General features: G+C 33.3%; 2 protein-coding genes across 2 annotated transcripts; one reads left to right on the top strand and one right to left on the bottom strand.

The window, feature by feature from the left end:
* Positions 1-126: 126 nt before the first annotated feature.
* On the bottom strand, positions 127-4,404 carry LOC107929028 (protein unc-13 homolog). The gene is made up of 5 exons (XM_016860353.2): positions 3,646-4,404; positions 2,167-3,048; positions 1,639-2,088; positions 1,378-1,564; positions 127-1,300 (listed from the first exon to the last, which is right to left on the bottom strand). Exons 1-5 carry the CDS (start codon positions 4,303-4,305, stop codon positions 345-347), a joined length of 3,135 nt encoding a protein of 1,044 aa, XP_016715842.2. The 5' UTR covers positions 4,306-4,404; the 3' UTR covers positions 127-344.
* A 4,318-nt stretch (positions 4,405-8,722) lies between these two features.
* Positions 8,723-17,108, top strand: LOC107929039 (uncharacterized). The gene is made up of 25 exons (XM_016860366.2): positions 8,723-8,847; positions 8,962-9,167; positions 9,854-10,071; positions 10,172-10,277; positions 10,378-10,479; positions 10,562-10,621; positions 10,748-10,826; positions 11,221-11,368; positions 11,541-11,664; positions 11,965-12,145; positions 12,486-12,514; positions 12,705-12,853; positions 13,194-13,296; positions 13,383-13,478; positions 13,559-13,614; positions 13,722-13,845; positions 14,085-14,147; positions 14,253-14,312; positions 14,412-14,573; positions 15,259-15,332; positions 15,528-15,621; positions 15,697-15,833; positions 16,168-16,248; positions 16,736-16,841; positions 16,935-17,108. The coding sequence occupies exons 2-25, from the start codon at positions 8,994-8,996 to the stop codon at positions 17,004-17,006; spliced, it is 2,598 nt and encodes an 865-aa protein (XP_016715855.2). The 5' UTR covers positions 8,723-8,847; positions 8,962-8,993; the 3' UTR covers positions 17,007-17,108.
* Positions 17,109-18,062: the final 954 nt, after the last annotated feature.

The following is an 18,062-nucleotide window of genomic DNA, read 5'->3' as shown; positions in this document are numbered from 1 at the left end:
ATTTAAAAAAAATTAATGATTAGAACAATTGAGTAGATTTTAACCAAACTAGTCCATCCTATATTCATGAAGCTCACATTTTTCTTTTGTGCTTTCTCAAATCCCAAATATCCCAATTCCCATCCCTTTGCCTTCAGCACTCAACAATCTTCATTCATATATCAACCAACAAACATTTAACTCAACTAAGAAAATCAATATACAATCCCTCATTTCCTTCAATAATTCTCTCCACTAAAATCCTTGAAATCAACAATCACATCCATTAAAACCCCATTACTAGAGAATAAAAAAACCCAACCTGTTCTTCAAATATTCACACTGTATATATAATTTTTCATTGATTACAAGTTCCTTTTGGCCAATTGAAACGATTTCTTCAAGAACAAGTTAGCCGTTCGATCATTTCTATGGCACAATACTCGTAGTATCGTGTTTGGGTCCGATCTATTCCATCTTCCCGTCGTCGGTGGCATCGGTAATTTTTGACCTATGCCGATGAACCCTATTCCACTGGTCTCACAGGTAACGATGCTGAAATCTTCTATTAACTGTTCGGTGCTTTGCCCCATCAAGGATATTACTCCTTCAGCTTTCTCGGCTTCTTTTTGGATTACATCTTCGGGTATAGCGCAGAACACCCTTTTTAAGCTATCGAAATCTTCTTCGATCATCTCGTAATCGGACCGGTTGAAGATCCGAGATGGAACTCCGGCGAGGAGTACCATGAGGAATGCTTCGAATGACGCTTTCATTACTTCTTTCATTGCTAATGCTTGTGCTTGGTCCGTTAGGATAGTGGTGAGAACGGTGAGGTTTTCTTTGAGGATTCGTAGGGTGGGCCGGAGTCTTGAGCTGGTTACACTGCCGGCGTAGAGGCTTTCGTAAAAGACGAGGCTCGAGTCGAGGAAGATAAGGCGGTACGCGGCGACTTCCGATACGTGTTCGCATGCGGATTGGATCGATTGGTTCGCTTGTTCGAAGTAGGAAAAGGAAGTAACGTTCTGCTTACGGTTGCTTAAACGACTCTTCGACAAAACCCTCGGCGAGACTGCGAGGGTCTTGTCGAGGGAATGGATGTGGGTGATCAAGTAATGCAATGTGTTGAGGCGGACGTAAAGGCATTGCGTCCCAATGCTCGTCGATGGGGACGGATGTTGGTATTTAGTGGTCATAAGTTGGTGCATGTCCTCGACACGAACCCCGCATGGACTAGCCCTTTTCCAAAACCTCGAAAACATCGAATCTTGGTTGCATCTCGTTAATGGAGGAAGTGCTGGAAGATAATTCTGCTTGGAACCTGAAAAAAGAATCAAATAAAAACCCTAAAACCTAAATCAAAAACCCGTGAAGGAAGCACAATGAAATGTTACTCACCACATGATGCTACAAAGATAATATATTCTTCAATGATTTTCTCTAGACCTTCGGCTAAATCAAGAATCAAATCCTCAGTAACCCCGATCGGAATTTCAAAAAAATCATTCACAGTTTCCTTTATTAATGCCATCAACTCGACCGCCGAATGCGAGTACAGCTCGGTTTTCGACTTCGGGTTCCATGTCTACAACATAAATTACAACCAATTAGTATGCTTTTTAACCATAGATTTAGAATCCAAAAAGTAAATTGATTTACTTCTGTTTTCTTTGCACTCAGAAGTAACTTTTTCCCTTTCTTTAATCTTTCATCGATCCATTGTCCCAATAGCCTTATTGTGACTGTATCAACTTCATAAGGCATCATTTCTCTAATAATCACTTTGCCTCCGTTGCCGCACTCATCGAAATCTTCAACCACCATTTGAACCAAGACTTTTTCGAGTTTCGCGGCTCGTTGTAGCACCCCGACGATCTCACTGTTCAGCATTTTCGTCCCGGCTAAATGTTGTTTCAACACTTCTCCGTAACATTGATGCAGCGTCACGGCTGCAATACTGCCCGCAGTTGTATGCCATTTCTTCAATATTGGACTAAATAACTCCCTCTCTTGCGCGGCTAAATCCTCGGTTTCTTTAGCCAATTGAAGTAAGTTTTCATAAGCTTCCCCTCTTCCTCCCATGGTAGCATTTTTCACATTATCATTGATCTGTGGCAAGAAATAAGCATATTTGATGATAAGAATATAGTTTGCCTATATTGCCTATTTGTGTGTTAAAGTACTCACCCTTGCAAAAGCATTCTTCATGGAAGATCGAATGTAGTGATCAATACGATTACCGGACGAATCCGAGACTTTTACATCCCCTTTCTTGCCCTCCTCTGTTTCGATCCGACGGCATTCGGCCAAAATCTTGGTCGATAATATTCCCAAAGGTAAAAGATTATCAATCCCACCAATAGTTCCTCTATTGAAATACTCATGGTAGTTAAGCAACTTTTTTTCCGCCCAATTTTGCATCACAACCAACATGGACGACAATATTTTCATGTACGTTTCGTCCCGATTCGACTTCTTCACGTCATTCTCCACCTCCGACAACATAGTAAACGCTGCGCGAAGGAGGTCGGGTTCCACTTGGTTTGTCACGACGTATTGCTCAAAAAGCACCCAAGCAAAACACACGTTGTGCATCGGCTTATTGAACCCCAACGTAGACCACGTCTTCTTCATCAATTCGAGCAATTCATCAACCTCGTCCAACACTAACGTCTCGTCCCTAGTGCTGAAAATGGATCTAAGGAGAGCGGTATAGATGTGTACATTGAGAGGGTACCCGTCGGCCCAATGACAAACTGTAGTGGGAGCGCCATTGCTGCTCCGCCAACATAAAGACACGATGCTGTTGCACAACGTACGCATCATGTCGGAATTCTTGCTGGTGTCGATGGCTTTCAACTCACCGGCTCGGATTATGTCGCGGAGACGGATCATGAAAGAATTGGCTTTGTCTATAGGTATTGATGGATAAAGGATAAGGCCTGTTTCTAGTATCTTTAGCTGACGTTTTTGCCATGCATGGTACTCGTGCGGGTCATTGAATTCGGATGGTTTTAAATGCCGAAGAAGCTCTAGTGGAAGGATTATAGTTTCTGATCTCTTTCCTGTCTGTTGAAAGCAAAATTCAATAAATTAGTAGGGACTAAATTTGTGAAAAACCCTTTTTAAATTCAGTAAAGAAAAGTGTTAATTGCGCTGAACATCCTAAACTACCGCTTAGATTATAAATCAGTCCCAAGCTTCAAAACGTTCTTATTGAATTTCAAATTCACTATTACTTGTAAGCTTGGGGTTTAAATTTTAGCTCGCTTCTAAAGAGCATGTTTAAGACTTCATGGACAACTAGAAGGAACGTAGCTACGGGTAGGCCAATTAAATGGACTAATAACAGTTTTTGTCCCCCTAGTTGTTAAGTATTCAATTCAAGTTTTATAGAAAAAGTTTTTACCTTTGGCCTCCCAAAAGTTTAAAATTTTATTTTGATCTCAATATTGAATTCCCCACTTAGCCCTTCACAACTAGCTTCTGACTTGTTAAAAACAAACACCGTCATTAAAATTTGATCCTGGCTAACACCTAAGCTGACAGCTAGAGTCACAGAAAGACCTAAAAAATATGATATTGAGAGATTAATTTGAAATTTGGGATGCTTTGGGGACGTATTGTGGAATTAACCAAAATTAAAATTAAAATTTTACTACGTACTTGGCCCGCGAGGGTTCTGGTGAGAGTCTTCCTAAGCCTATGATCACTTTGTTCAGTCACCCTCATTTGTTGCCTCATAAGTTCTGCCGACGTCAACGGCCGCCGTGGCCAGGGATTCTGCGCCGAAGAAAACCCCATTCCAATGCCAGAACCGGTGTTAATACTACAATGTCCTTGAGAAACAAACGACGACGTCCCAGACATTCCGCCGCCGCCATTATAGCCCGTCGGAATAAACGACATCCTCCGAGAAGGCGACTTTTTCAACATCTTTAAACCCAAAGCCTTTTTAACCTTACTCGTCGGGGTCATTACCACCCCATTCACCCGCCCGTTTATTGAACCTGACCCGTGCGATTCATTCCCTCCTCCATCCACAACATTCCCATGGTGATCATGCGAAGATGACATAGAAGTGTTCCGTCCTCCGAACCCCGGCGATGAACGACAAGCCGTGAAGAAAATCTCGTAAGCTGCTTCACGGATGGCATCACAGTCGAGACCATCGAGGTATTCGAAAGGCCATTCCAGGTCGATTTCGTACTCTTCCAATACCGGGGTTGGGGTTGTGGTGGTGGTGGGAAGGGAAGTGCCGGTGTTGGTGTTTGTGGCGCCATGGAGGGGACCGGTGCACAACTCCCGCTGTGAACGGTGGTCCATGGCTGAGAAAGGGTTGGGGGAATGAGGATGGGGGAAAGTCGACAATCAATGGAAAATGAATTGAAAGGATCCCGTCGAACGGATGGGAAAATGGGTTTAGATTTAGTTTTTATAAGGAAAGAGACAACAAAAAAAGAACAAAAACAAAAAACAGAGATATTGTCGGCCATGAATGATTGACTGGTTTTATGGAGGTTTGCCAACGTTGTAATGCAATGAAAACGAAGAATGATAGGCTGGTACTAAATTATACTTAAGATAGCAATATTTTCTTTACGAGTCAAATTTACTTCTATTCCAGCCTCTAATAATCATCTCTTTTTATGTCACTGTAAAAAACATATAGGTGAATTTACTTGGCAGGTCCTCTCTTACATGGACCCGATAAGTTAGTCCTTGATTAAAAATAACATTTACTATTTAAAAAATATCACTTATTGGTTAACATAATTAATATTTTAAAAGTTATTTTATGGCTCTGTAAATAAAACGTTAAACTTCAAATGAAAATAATAATTTTCATGCCATTTTTTAAATAGTAACTATTAATGTATTTAATAATAAGAGAACTGAATTGATCTAGCCCTTAAAATAAGAGAGACTTGGCATACAATTTCACCAATATATACTTAGTTTATTTTTTCTTGAACTGTACAGTATTGTTTGAATTGGATTGGACCAATCAATTGGATTAGAAATTAGTTGGAGTACCAATTCAAAGAAAGGCATAAAGATTGGTTAATTTGGAAATTGGTATAAATAGGTTAAATTAGACTAAAATCGGTTGAACTGAATTTTTTTATTTTTATGAATTTTTAATAATTTATTTAATTGAACCGAACGAAGCAATCGAAGCGATCAGACCAATTAAACTACTGAACTAATGGCTTGACCGAATCAGATCCGGTACTAAAAATTTTATATATGAGTTGATAATAACGATTTGATGCGTTGTTTTCGAATTTCATAGGGACAAACGGTACGTCATGAATGCCTTCGTGGCAAATAAGCGAACAATTTTTGAGAAGGTAATATTATTATAAAAATAAACTTTTTATAGTAATAAGCATAATACTTGAAGGTAGTATTTAAAGTAATAAGCAAAGTTTGGGCAATGCAGTGAAATTAAGTTATAATCATGTTTCAATATATATTAAAAGAAAACACTTTCAAAATACTTTATTTTAAATTTATAGGTTGACAAAACATTTATAAATTAAATTAAAATCTCTACATTTTATCATAATACAAATATCAAAATTCTAAAGAATAAAAATAATATTATTTATGTTTTTGAATCGTATTATTTTAATAAAATTTATAATGAATTTCTACTAAATAGTATATTTTAATTTATATATAAAACTAAAATGGGAGGTTCTCGGCATAATAACCTATATATATTTCCTTTAAGAAAAAAAAATACAAAAAATTTAACTAATTTTAATTTTAATATTTATATTTTAAAATTTTTAAATTTTTACTAGCAGTTAAATATATTTAGTTAGATAAAAAATATATTTATAAAATTTAACTCTAGTTTAATATCAATATACCAATGTCGTCCGTTATTGTTGTCGAATAAAACTTCAATTGAATATGTATAATCTAATGAGTTAGAGTAGAATTGCACATAGGAGTGTTCAAACGGTTAATCGTTCGATTAATCGAATTGAAGTAGTATTAATTGAAATAATTTTTAATTCTTTAATTGTTAACAAAATTAAAACTTTTTTAAAAAAATAAAGTAACCGAACCGAAATATTTCAGTTAATTGATAATGTTTTTTGGTTAAAACAAGTATAAAACATATAAAAAAATAAATTGATAATCCTTATTTGACCAATTTATCAGAATTAACCGAATTAAAACTACATATAATTTGTCTTATTAATTATTAAGTTCGGTTAATTACCCGATTTTGAATCGAATTAACCGATAAACAAACTTTCAAAAAAATATTAACCGACTTCCAATCGAATTAGACTGGTTTGGTCAATTAATTTGGTTTTAACCGAAATTTAAACACCCCTAACTACGCATGGGTTGAGTCACCTGTCTAGGTTCGGTGGCCCAATCAAAGAATGAGAGAGTTTAAACAAAAATACAAGACTCAAAAAATAGATTTGGGTAAATTTTAGGACTCATTTTTTATATGAGTTGAACTTTGGGACTTGACTTGACCCGAATATATTATGTTATAAAAATAATTATCTTAATTATATATGTTAAATAATAATTATATATCTTCACATTAAATCACTAACCCAATAATAATTAAACTCATTACCTAAAATCTTAAACCCAACTACAAACCCAATCCAAAATATAAAAGTTGAAAAATTATATTTAATATAATAAAACATTTATTATATTTGTGGTAAATACTTTTTAATGTGTTAGAAAATTTTTATTTGAACGGATCTTAGTGTTATTATATTTTTTAAAAATTAATTTAGAAAAATTCAATATGAATAGATTAGATTGAGTCCAAATTTACCTTTTTTAAATTGGATCGGACTTAAAAAAAATAAAATCTATTTTTTAAGTCGAATTTGAGTTTAAAAAATTAGTCTAATACCTCTCCCATTAGAGTAGAGTAATTCTAAAAGAATAATGATATTCCGACTCTTGAAGCAACAAATATATATATGTATATGTATATATGAATTAGATTATTCCGATCAAATCCATGGTAGAGAATAAAAATGAAGAAAAGAAAAAGTGAAGTGCATCCAACCCATTGAAACATTACTATACCCACTATTTTGATATTAAAATTGGATAGTGATGAAATTGGAGCAGTAGGTTTCTTTTTGTTTCATATTTATTTGCAGTCCATAAGAATCTGTCGATATTTCCGATTCAAATTTCTTGTTGGTCTATTCCTTTTATAGATAAAAGAGAAAGCCTAAGAGCCTTTTTCAACATCTTATCTTCCTTTGATTCGAACACAACAAGATCCATTTCTATCTCTATATGTTTCCCACGTTTCCTACTTGGCGGCTGCTGCTTTCTTTTTTTTTTTAGAAAAGGTTAAATTTTAATTTTGGTCATTCTCTTATGTTTAAATTTGAGATTTAATCTCTACACTTTAATTTATAACATAATTTGGTACCATTTTTATAATATTATCAATTAGTCCAAATAGTTAATCTCGTTAACTTTTTTATTAAAAAATTATGTGGTTATATATAATTAGTCCAAATAGTTAATAATATTAACTTTTTTTTTATTGAGAGGCTAAATTATTGAGAATAAAAGTAATGAGACTAAATTCTAAATATACGAAATGTATAGGGACTTGAAGTCTACTTTAAATTTCAAATTTTTGCTCTATAATTTGACACAAAGAATCCACTACAAATTGTGAGTGAACCATACTAATTTATGAATTAATTAAAACTTTAAAAATTATGAGTGATTTTGGATTTGATTATTTTAAGTTTGGACTACTTTGGGTTGAAGTTATAGTTTATTAATTGGGTTTCTGAGTTAGACCGCCTTGGACTCAAGTTATTTTGCGATATGTGTTCAGTTAATTTTGAGTTTAGATAATTTGAGTTATTACGAGTTAAGGTAATTTTTGGTTCGGATGATTGTTTGGGTCATTTGAGTTTATGAATCATATTTTCAAGTCATTGCATTTCAAGTTACTTATTCGGGTGATTTTAGGTTTAAGTCATGTTTGAATTAAGTCTTTTTGAGTTTAGGTGTTATTGGATTTAAGTCACTTAAGACTCGGTTAACATAAGTTCACACGTAAAAACTCTATTCATACCAATGCTTATTGAGTCAAGTAGTAAGAAGAAGCACAATACCCTTTAAGCAATGTTTCGAATTTGAGTCTCGTAGATAAATAAAACACCACCAGGAGAGTTCTGCCCTCTTGTTTAAATGTTCAATTTAGCTCAAACTCTAAATTTAATCGAAACTCAATAGGACTATCGTGTACCAAAAGATCCCACAAACAAAAATAAAAGAGTAAACTATACTATTAATCACCCAACTATTAATAAATTTCTTTTTTGGTCACCCATGGCTCAACTATGAAAAGTTATAAAATGGTCACCCAACAATTAGTAATTTTCTTTTTTGGTCACTTAACTATGGGAAATTACAAAATGGTCACCCAACTATTCAATTTTGTTTTGGTTATCAACATTTATACATTATGTCAATTTGAGGGTTAAATTTGTTATTATGCCAATTTTAAAAACTGCCACCATTAATTAGCTAGTGACCAAAAAAAAAGACAAAATTGAATAGTTGAGTGGCCAATTTAAAACTTTTCATAGTTGTGTGATAAGAAAAAATACTAATAGTTGAATGACCACCAGTGTAATTTATCCAAAATTATATATGTATAAATATAACACAAAACCGAATGAATAACATGACCCTTGAAGGCAAAAAGCACATCACAGTTCAATAGATTTTCCATTTGCCTTATCTACCGGCAAGCAAAAGCTTGATAAATAGTCTTCACATTGAGTAGTGTTTTATTGTTTATTTCTCCAAGTTGGTTCAGTTGCTTGAGCAGTATGTATCGAAGTTCTACTTTATTGACAGTCTTGTTTGCTGTAAATATTAATGATATGTTTTGACCTTCAATTACAATCTTCTGGATAATAATAAACTTGCATTCTGTTGAAGTTTGCAGGGAAGGGTTGTAAAGAAAAAGAAAAATGAAAATAGCAGTGATTGGAGGAGGGATTAGTGGGTTGATATCAGCCTATGTTCTTGTCAAAGCTGGTGTTAATGTGGTGCTGTATGAGAAAGAAGGTGATTTGGGTGGCCATGCCAATACTGTTACCTTCCATGATGTTGATTCGGACCTTGGTTTCATGGTCTTTAATCGGGTAAGTTTTTTTTTTTTAAATAAATTTCTGATTGTGGTCATCAGTGGGTTGAATCGGTGCGACTGATTTAACCAATTAGAGATCAAATTGTTTTTGAACTAGCAAAAAGAACGTAAAAAAATAGATAAAAATTGATGGTTGAATTGTATCATTAATTTTTATTTTTTTTACAATTAATTTTTAGTTATTTATTTAATTATTCTTAAATTGACGGTTGAACTGAGAACGAACAGTTTAACTGATTTGATCACCGATTTAATTTTTAAAAATTATTTACATGTTAATATTTTAATGTCCAACGCCAAATTTTTATAAAAATTAGAAGACTGGGCCATGAAATTTAGCCTGTAAATGAAAATTCTTTGTTCAAACTCTGCCCAAATTAGGATGAGTCATCCTGGACAACTCTAAATTTATCACATATTTTATGTCTAAAAAATATAAAGCATGTGAAATTAGTTGTCAGAATTAATGAAACAAATATTAGTCTAACACTCTATATACACATTTCCAAAAGTTACACAAAAGAAAAACCAAAAGAAAAACTGATGATGAAATCATGATGGAGGGACTAAATTCATAAAAGAAAAGGGCAATGTGTTATAAGAATAAAAACTAATTAAGACATCGTTTCATAATGTATAACGCAATGTGTTTTAATGTGCTGAAATTTATATTTTTAGCAGGTAACATATCCAAATATGATGGAATTGTTTGAGAGACTTGGAGTTGACATGGAACCATCTGATATGTCATTCTCAGTGAGCTTAAATCATGGCAATGGCATTGAATGGGGCAGCCGTAATGGCATTTCCAGCTTGTTTGTACAGAAAAGGAACCTCTTTAATCCTTACTTTTGGCAAATGATTAGAGAAATTATCAAGTTCAAGAATGATGTTATTAGGTCAGCAATTAAAAATGTGTCTCTCTATATATATATATAAATTCATTGCTGGATCATAACTTTGTGATATATTGATTATCTTCACCTCCCATTTTTGCAGTTATCTCAAAGTTCTTGAAAACAACCCGGATTTCGACCGCAATGAAACGTTGGGACAGTTTGTTGACTCGCGGGGTTACTCCGAATTGTTTCTAAAGGCTTATCTGGTGAGACTCAGAGGCTGTCTTTATGTTGAAGTCTACCTGTTTGATAATAAGTCACTGTAGCAGTAAAATAGCAATGACAGTGTTGGTATATTGTCTCTAGGTACCGATATGTGGTTTGATATGGTCTAGTCCTACTGAAAGAATTATGGAATTTTCTGCTTTTTCAATTCTTTCGTTTTGTCAAAACCATCATTTACTTCAGGTATGTAAGAATCTGAGTATTTGTGAGAATCTGTTTGATGTCTCTATGAGGAATTTCTGATACTTTGGTTTTCTTTATATAGCTTTTTGGACGGCCACAGTGGATGACTGTCAGATGGCGTTCGCGCCAATACGTAAATAAGGTTTGTTTTCTCTGTTTGCACCATATCTATTGCTAAGATGATTTGTCTTCAAAGTATCTGAATTCATTTGCATGCATTAGATGTAAGCTTGCTTTGATGTTTGGTTATTGGCTAAATGTCCATCAGATCAGAGAAGAGCTGGAGAACAGAGGCTGTATAATAAGAACTGGGTGTGAAGTGCATTCAGTTTTGAGTGATGATGAAGGTGAGTCTTTGAATTCAACGTTTTGCTCGAGTATATGTTTCGGATACGTTCAAGATTTATTCAGAAAGCCGGTTACATGTTCAGCTAAAGTTTATTGGTAACATACTTATAGCAACATGGTCTTGTGTTTCATTGTATTGAACACAATCAAGCATAATAATCAAGTATCTAGAGGAAATATATAAGGACTAAGTATTTCTATATGTGAATCAAACATGTTTAAGTTGAGGCTTTGAAGATGATCAATAGTAACTTTATTTCTGTTCCTCAATCTGCTGAAACAACTATTTCTTGAAACCATTCAAACATGGTGGATGCGGAGTATATGTTGAGACTTTCCTCATGTCAGAAGCTTTTTATGGTTCCATTAGTAATTATAACATGTTTGCCACAGGTTGCACCGTATTATGCGGAGATGAGTCTCAAGAATCATTTCAAGGTTGCATACTGGCTATTCATGCACCAGATGCTTTGAGGTTGTTAGGGAGCCAAGTAACATATGATGAATTGAGAGTACTTGGTGCTTTCCAATATGTCTATAGGTACCTGTCTTCTGCAATGCATCTCTCATATGGATTAACGTTTCACCATGACAGAGATAACCCTATTGAAGTATTTGAATATTTGATAGATAGTCACTGGCTCTATGTATCTCTCATCTAGGATGAATACTCAAGTCAATTTTCACAATCTTTTATGATTCTTCATTGGCAGTGATATTTTTCTTCATCATGACACAACTTTCATGCCGAAAAATCCTGCAGCATGGAGTGCATGGAATTTTCTTGGAAGTACTGACAAGAAAGTATGCTTAACATACTGGCTTAATGTGCTTCAGGTAGGTAATATGTTCTCTTTGCTATATATTAAACTCGGTGTCATGGCCGGCAGCTATTGGTTTGAAATATATAATGTTTAATCACAGTTCTCATACAGTCTCCTATGTTTTTGGTTTGAAATATGTTGAGTCTCACCATGACCAGGAGGACTGTGTTAGATCTTCCACCAAAAGTATGATATTAGGATATTGCAAGTGGGATTACTTCTTGAAATTGGATTCTAAAACCCTATTAACTTTAGAGTAGCAATTATTGCTGTTTAAATTGTCTAAGATTGTCTACATTGTATGATACTGCAGAATCTTGGAGAGACAAGCCTACCGTTTCTTGTAACGCTCAATCCAGATTATACTCCACGACACACTTTGTTTAAGTGGAGAACAGGCCATCCAGTACCATCTATTGCTGCAACAAAAGCTTCACTTGAGCTTGATCAGATTCAAGGGAAGAGAGGGATTTGGTTCTGTGGAGCATACCAGGGTGAGCAGATTTGGTCATAAAAGACCCTCGGCAGACGGTCTTCGTTTTGTTAATCATGTTATAGCTTTCAAACTTCCTTTTCATGTTATATATGTAGAGTATGCATTTGAGCTAAAGTGCCCTTTTTGGCACTTAGCAGCCAGCAATGCATGGTCTTTTGTTGGTTGTCTGACATGTAGGAAATTTAGAAATATTTTATGATAAGCATGCTTTTTCTCATTGTTTTTGTCTCTGAGAATTTATTGTATGGTGATTTGATGCATGTTTCCATTCAAAAGATGTATGCCGTAACTTAGTTTCCAGTGATTCATTATGGTAACTAAAGTCATTTTTCTTTCAGGCTATGGCTTTCATGAAGATGGATTAAAGGTTCCAACTATTTACAACTCGGTTAGCTGTAAAATGTGCTTCTTTTAGTATGCATCTTAACTGTTATCAAACTAATTCATCCCATATGATTAAATTGTTTCCCAACCTATTTTACACCAAGGTTTTTACTTTTTTCAAAACAATTCATATAGTAGAATGAATTTCATTCTTGAGGTTCACTTCTTTCTAGGCCGGGATGTCTGCTGCAAATGGTGTGCTGGGAAAAAGTTATTCTGTTCTGAGCAATCCAAAACAAATGGTACCCTCTCTGATGGAAACAGGGGCTCGCTCTTTTGTTACTCGATTCCTCAGTCATTTCATATCAACCGGCTGTGTGATGTGAGTTCGTATATGTTCTTATGCATTCTTTCTTACTTCTGCTGGTTGTTAACTGTTCTAATGATACAAATACTTGTCCAAGAATTATGAGATCATTCCATGTTTTGATGCTCAACAACATGGGTTCTACTCTAGATTTCAAGGGCTAACTTGTTCACATTTCATCAGTCAATATGAGCAAACTATTTATGTTTAGATATTTATTATTTATATCAATATATGTAATGGCAGTCTAGCTTCTCCAATGCACTTCATATTTCTTTTATTTGTTTAACCATGGACATCGATTTGAGATTTCATAATTGTAATTAAAATATCTTTATACTTTTTCCATGAACAGCTTGTTGGAGGAAGGTGGCACAATGTTTACCTTTGAGGGAACTAGCAAAAAGTGTAATCTAAAAACTGTTATTAGAGTTCACTATCCACATTTTTATTGGAAGGTAAATACTTCGGAATCAAGGTCATACATTATTATGTCAAACTATGTATATTCAGCCATTGATGAGCACTTAAATTGATTTGTCAGGTTATGACAGAGGCAGATTTAGGCCTTGCAGATGCATATATCAATGGAGACTTTACTTTTGTAGATAAAAATGATGGTCTTTTAAATCTCATCATGGTAAGAAAATTTACAAGATAATAACAATAAGCTATACCTACTGGAATATACTTTTACAACATTTGCTTTGTTGATTGCAGATTCTCATTGCCAATAGAGATTTGATTTCTTCCAACTCAAAACTGAGTAAGAAGAGGTATACTGTCTCTTGTAAACCACAGGAATATAGTGTATGTCTCTATCTATATATATATATGCTTCTCCTAAATCTAATTGATTTAGCATCCAACTTCTGTGGTTTAGGGGTTGGTGGACGCCATTGTTGTTTACAGCAGGTTTAACATCGGCAAAGTATTTCTTCAAGCATGTCTTACGACAAAATACTCTAACACAAGCTCGTAGGAACATTTCTCGCCATTATGACCTGGTACGATCGAGAAACAAAAATGCCGTTCTATGTGTATATACAAGTATAAAACATTTATTATGCTTGGTATATATATACGTACATACACACCTATTTTTGTAAGTAGATGAAAAGTATACCTATGGAGTTGAATGAAATAAATAAGTGTTTATAATTTCTCTTTATTTTTTGATGATAATTTACAGCTTATCGAGAGATATTCCTAATGCTTATAATTGTTCTTTGGTTTTGTTCTGTAGAGTAATGACCTATATGCTCTATTCTTGGATGAAACAATGACATATTCATGTGCAGTGTTTAAGGTTAGACTTACCATCATTAAACAAAGAATAAGCTTAATCACTTGGAATTTTGTGTTATTATTCATTAAATAAGATTGTTGGGCAACTATTTTTGATCTTATATAGTCTGAAGATGAAGCTTTGAAGGATGCACAACAGAGAAAGATATCTCTTCTGATTGAAAAAGTAAGTCCAGACTGCTCTAGTGGTTGTTTTTAATCGTATTTTGGAACTTTTAAACCATACCCTAATATTTTTCATCAAATTTTCTTTTCAATGATCCAGGCAAGAATTGATGGTAACCATGAAATTCTTGAGATTGGATGTGGTTGGGGAAGCTTAGCCATTGAGGTTGTCAAACGAACCGGATGTAAATATACTGGTATTACTCTATCCAAGGAGCAACTAAAATTTGCAGAGATGAGAGTTAAGGAAGCTGGACTTCAGGTATCTATCTATAATCTACAAATTTTTGTAAATAACAAAAATTATTCAGTCCCGACTGTGAGTATTAAAATAAATTTGTGTCTGATACGGACATGTTCAATTCTTTTTTCTCAAAAATTTCCATGTATTTGAAGAGTCCTTAAAAGACCATATTTCCATGCTCAAGTCTAGTTATATACACAGACACGTATATATATATATATATAAGAAATGCGTAGAGTCGGAGCAACATTAGTAAACTATTGTCAAAATGATAAGCAGCAAATTGCCTGGCAATGCCATTATGGAGAATGCTGGGAACACATCTAGGCTTGTTGTCCTTGCAGCATAGTTGATTTGCTTACTAAATTTAAGGTAAATTATACAATGTCACTAAACTATTAATAAATTTACATTTTAGTTAATCAACTGCAAAAAGTTATAAAAAGGTCACTGAAACTATTTAAAAATTTTCATTCAAGGCACTAGGCTATTAAAACTATTGCTATATATTGCCTTCTTTGTTCACATCACCTGCACCAATCGAAACGGAAAGCCCTTCTTCCCCTTCTCTTCCACAATTTTTTCAAGAAACAACTTTAAATGTTACAAATCTACGAACCATTATCCAAAACAGTTTTCATTTAACTGTAAAAGTTAGCTTTTTTTTGGATTGAAATTCATAATGTTCTAACTTTGCTGCCAGGATAATATAACATTTCAACTCTGTGACTATCGACAACTACCTAGCACCTACAAGTATGACAGAATTATATCTTGGTAAGTTCTTTAGCAACCAGTTTTTTACTTATGTTACTCGAACTTAAATGTCAGTGTCGGATGATATGAAACATTTTCGAAGTTTTACCATACCCCATACCAATATCTCAATATATGTTGGATAAGTGAATCAGACACGGATATTCTAGAAAAAAAACTGGAAACTAAGACCGGAATTATATATGGCCTTTGCAGTGAGATGATAGAAGCTGTTGGCCATGAATACATGGATGAATTCTTTGGTTGCTGTGAATCAGTTTTGGCAGAAGATGGACTTTTTGTTTTACAAGTAATTGTAAATTTGTGACTTGAAACATTTTCAGACTGTTTGTTAAATGCTTGTGGTGCGTTCATGTTTCCACAGTTCATATCAATACCGGAAGAACGCTACAATGGGTACCGACGGAGCTCCGATTTCATCAAGGAATACATCTTCCCTGGTGGATGCTTACCATCATTCACTAGGATAACATCAGCCATGAGTGCTACTTCAAGACTATGGTATAAAAATCTGGGCAAACTACACTTAAAGTCATTACATTATTAGTAAGTTTACATTTTGGTTACTTAACTTCAAAAAGTTACAAAATGGTCACTAAACTATTTGAAACTTTCGAATAGCTCGGTGACTTAAATGAAAACTTTTGAATAGTTTAGTGACTATTTCGTAACTTTTTGAAGTTGAGTGACTTAAATATAAATTTACTAATAGTTTGGTGACTTTTGGTGAAATTTGCCCTAACAAAATTTCTCTATATAAACATAGTCGTTTATTGTTTATATCATGCAATTATTATTTTTTAATCTTGAAAAATTAATTTGTAAAAATGTGTAGTGTGGAGCATGTTGAAAACATTGGGCTTCATTACTACCAAACACTTAGATATTGGAGAAGGAACTTCTTGGAAAATCAAAGGTATGCCTTACGATACCGATACGGATATACTTGCTACTGTTTTCTATGATTTCCGCACCATATTTGAACAGGGACGAAGTAAGAAAATTAATTTTAGTGAGGCGATGAATCATGGAAAAGTTAAAATGCAATTTTATTATTTTACTAATATGTAATTGCATAAAACTCTAAAGGGTTAAATGATAAATTTACTTTTTTGTGGGGCCAAGGCACTGCTTGCCCCCTTTGCCATCCGCCATGGTTCAAATACCTTTGCGTGAAACAGTATTTTATGAAACTGAAAAATCCGAGAATTTCTAGGATTAGATATATGCATATGATATGGATATACTCATTTTTCCTATATTCTTCTTATAATTTGGTAGAATATACTCATATTCATGTCTCAATATGTATTTAGAATAATATTTTAAGAAGAATAAAGAGTTTAATATCGTTATTAAGTAACTTATTACGAAATTTTGCATTTTGATTTCATTGTTGATAGCAAAATCATGTCATTGGGATTCAACGAGAAGTTCATCCGAACATGGGAATATTATTTTGATTATTGTGCAGCTGGTTTCAAGTCAAATACACTTGGAAATTACCAGGTGAATTTTCTTTTTTTTCCCCCTGGTACTCTGAATTTATTTTTCCGGGAAAACAATGACAACACTGGAGGATTTTTTATGACATGTTTGTAGGTTGTATTTTCTCGCCCTGGAAATGTTGCTGCACTTGGCAATCCATACAAAAGGCCCCCTTCAGTACCTTAACGAAGCATGCACCATTTGCTTTGTACTTGTTGAACTATGGTGTAACGAGACACTTTGGGATTGATTTCTGAGCAAGCTGAATAAAAGTATTTTAAAACTTGGGTAGCTAATAAATATAATTATTTATAAATAATTGTTACAATTTTGGGATTGGCAATAAAAATAAAAATATATTCTAAGAATTCTACTAAAAAGTAAAAATAAACTATCCACATTTTATTGCTGAAATTAAAATTATGTTATACAACAATTAAATTCGAAATATATATTTATTTAATAAATTTTTATATAAATATAAAATATTCTTAAAATGCTATAAATACATAAAATCTCATACAAATAGACGAGTTTAGTCAATTAGATGATTTGATTGAAAAGAATATTATTAGGTGGTTGGTAACTTGGACTATAATAAAGTTGGTAAAATATACACATCCACTCCCATTTTGAATAAAATTTAAATGTTACTTTTTAAGATTAAACACATGCGTTTCAACGAAATATTCCGTTCTGATAATAAATTGAAATTTTTATCTTTTTCTAAATTTTCATCTATATATCTCATATCCATTTATTCCATACCAGTTGGAATAAGATTTTAATATTTAAACTATTTTTTTATATTTTTATTTTTGTAATTTTATTTAAAATTAAAATATAATCAAGCTACTTAACATAATTAATAATTAATATTTTATATAAATATATTTATATGTACATAATTGAGATATATGTACGTTTAATATATGAAAATATTTAAAAATATATTAATAAACTTGAAATGGTACACCTAAACATACTAATATTAGTATGCACAATACTAAAACAAAAACAATACGCTCACCGGTACAATCTCAACTTCGTTGACCAGTACAGTTGCATTTTTAAGGTAAATTGATTTCATCTAGCTAAACCGGACAGGGTGATTTGTTGCTTAATAATAAGTATGATGTAAATAAATATTTGATTAAAATATGATTTAAACTTTTGTATTCTTCATACATTTTCAATTTAATTTCTCTATTTTTTATCGTAATGAATTTAGTGGGTTGTTTT

This window comes from Gossypium hirsutum, chromosome D09 (genome assembly GCF_007990345.1).
Source record: "Gossypium hirsutum isolate 1008001.06 chromosome D09, Gossypium_hirsutum_v2.1, whole genome shotgun sequence".
NCBI lineage: Eukaryota > Viridiplantae > Streptophyta > Magnoliopsida > Malvales > Malvaceae > Gossypium > Gossypium hirsutum.
This window is presented reverse-complemented; position numbering and strand designations above follow the sequence as displayed.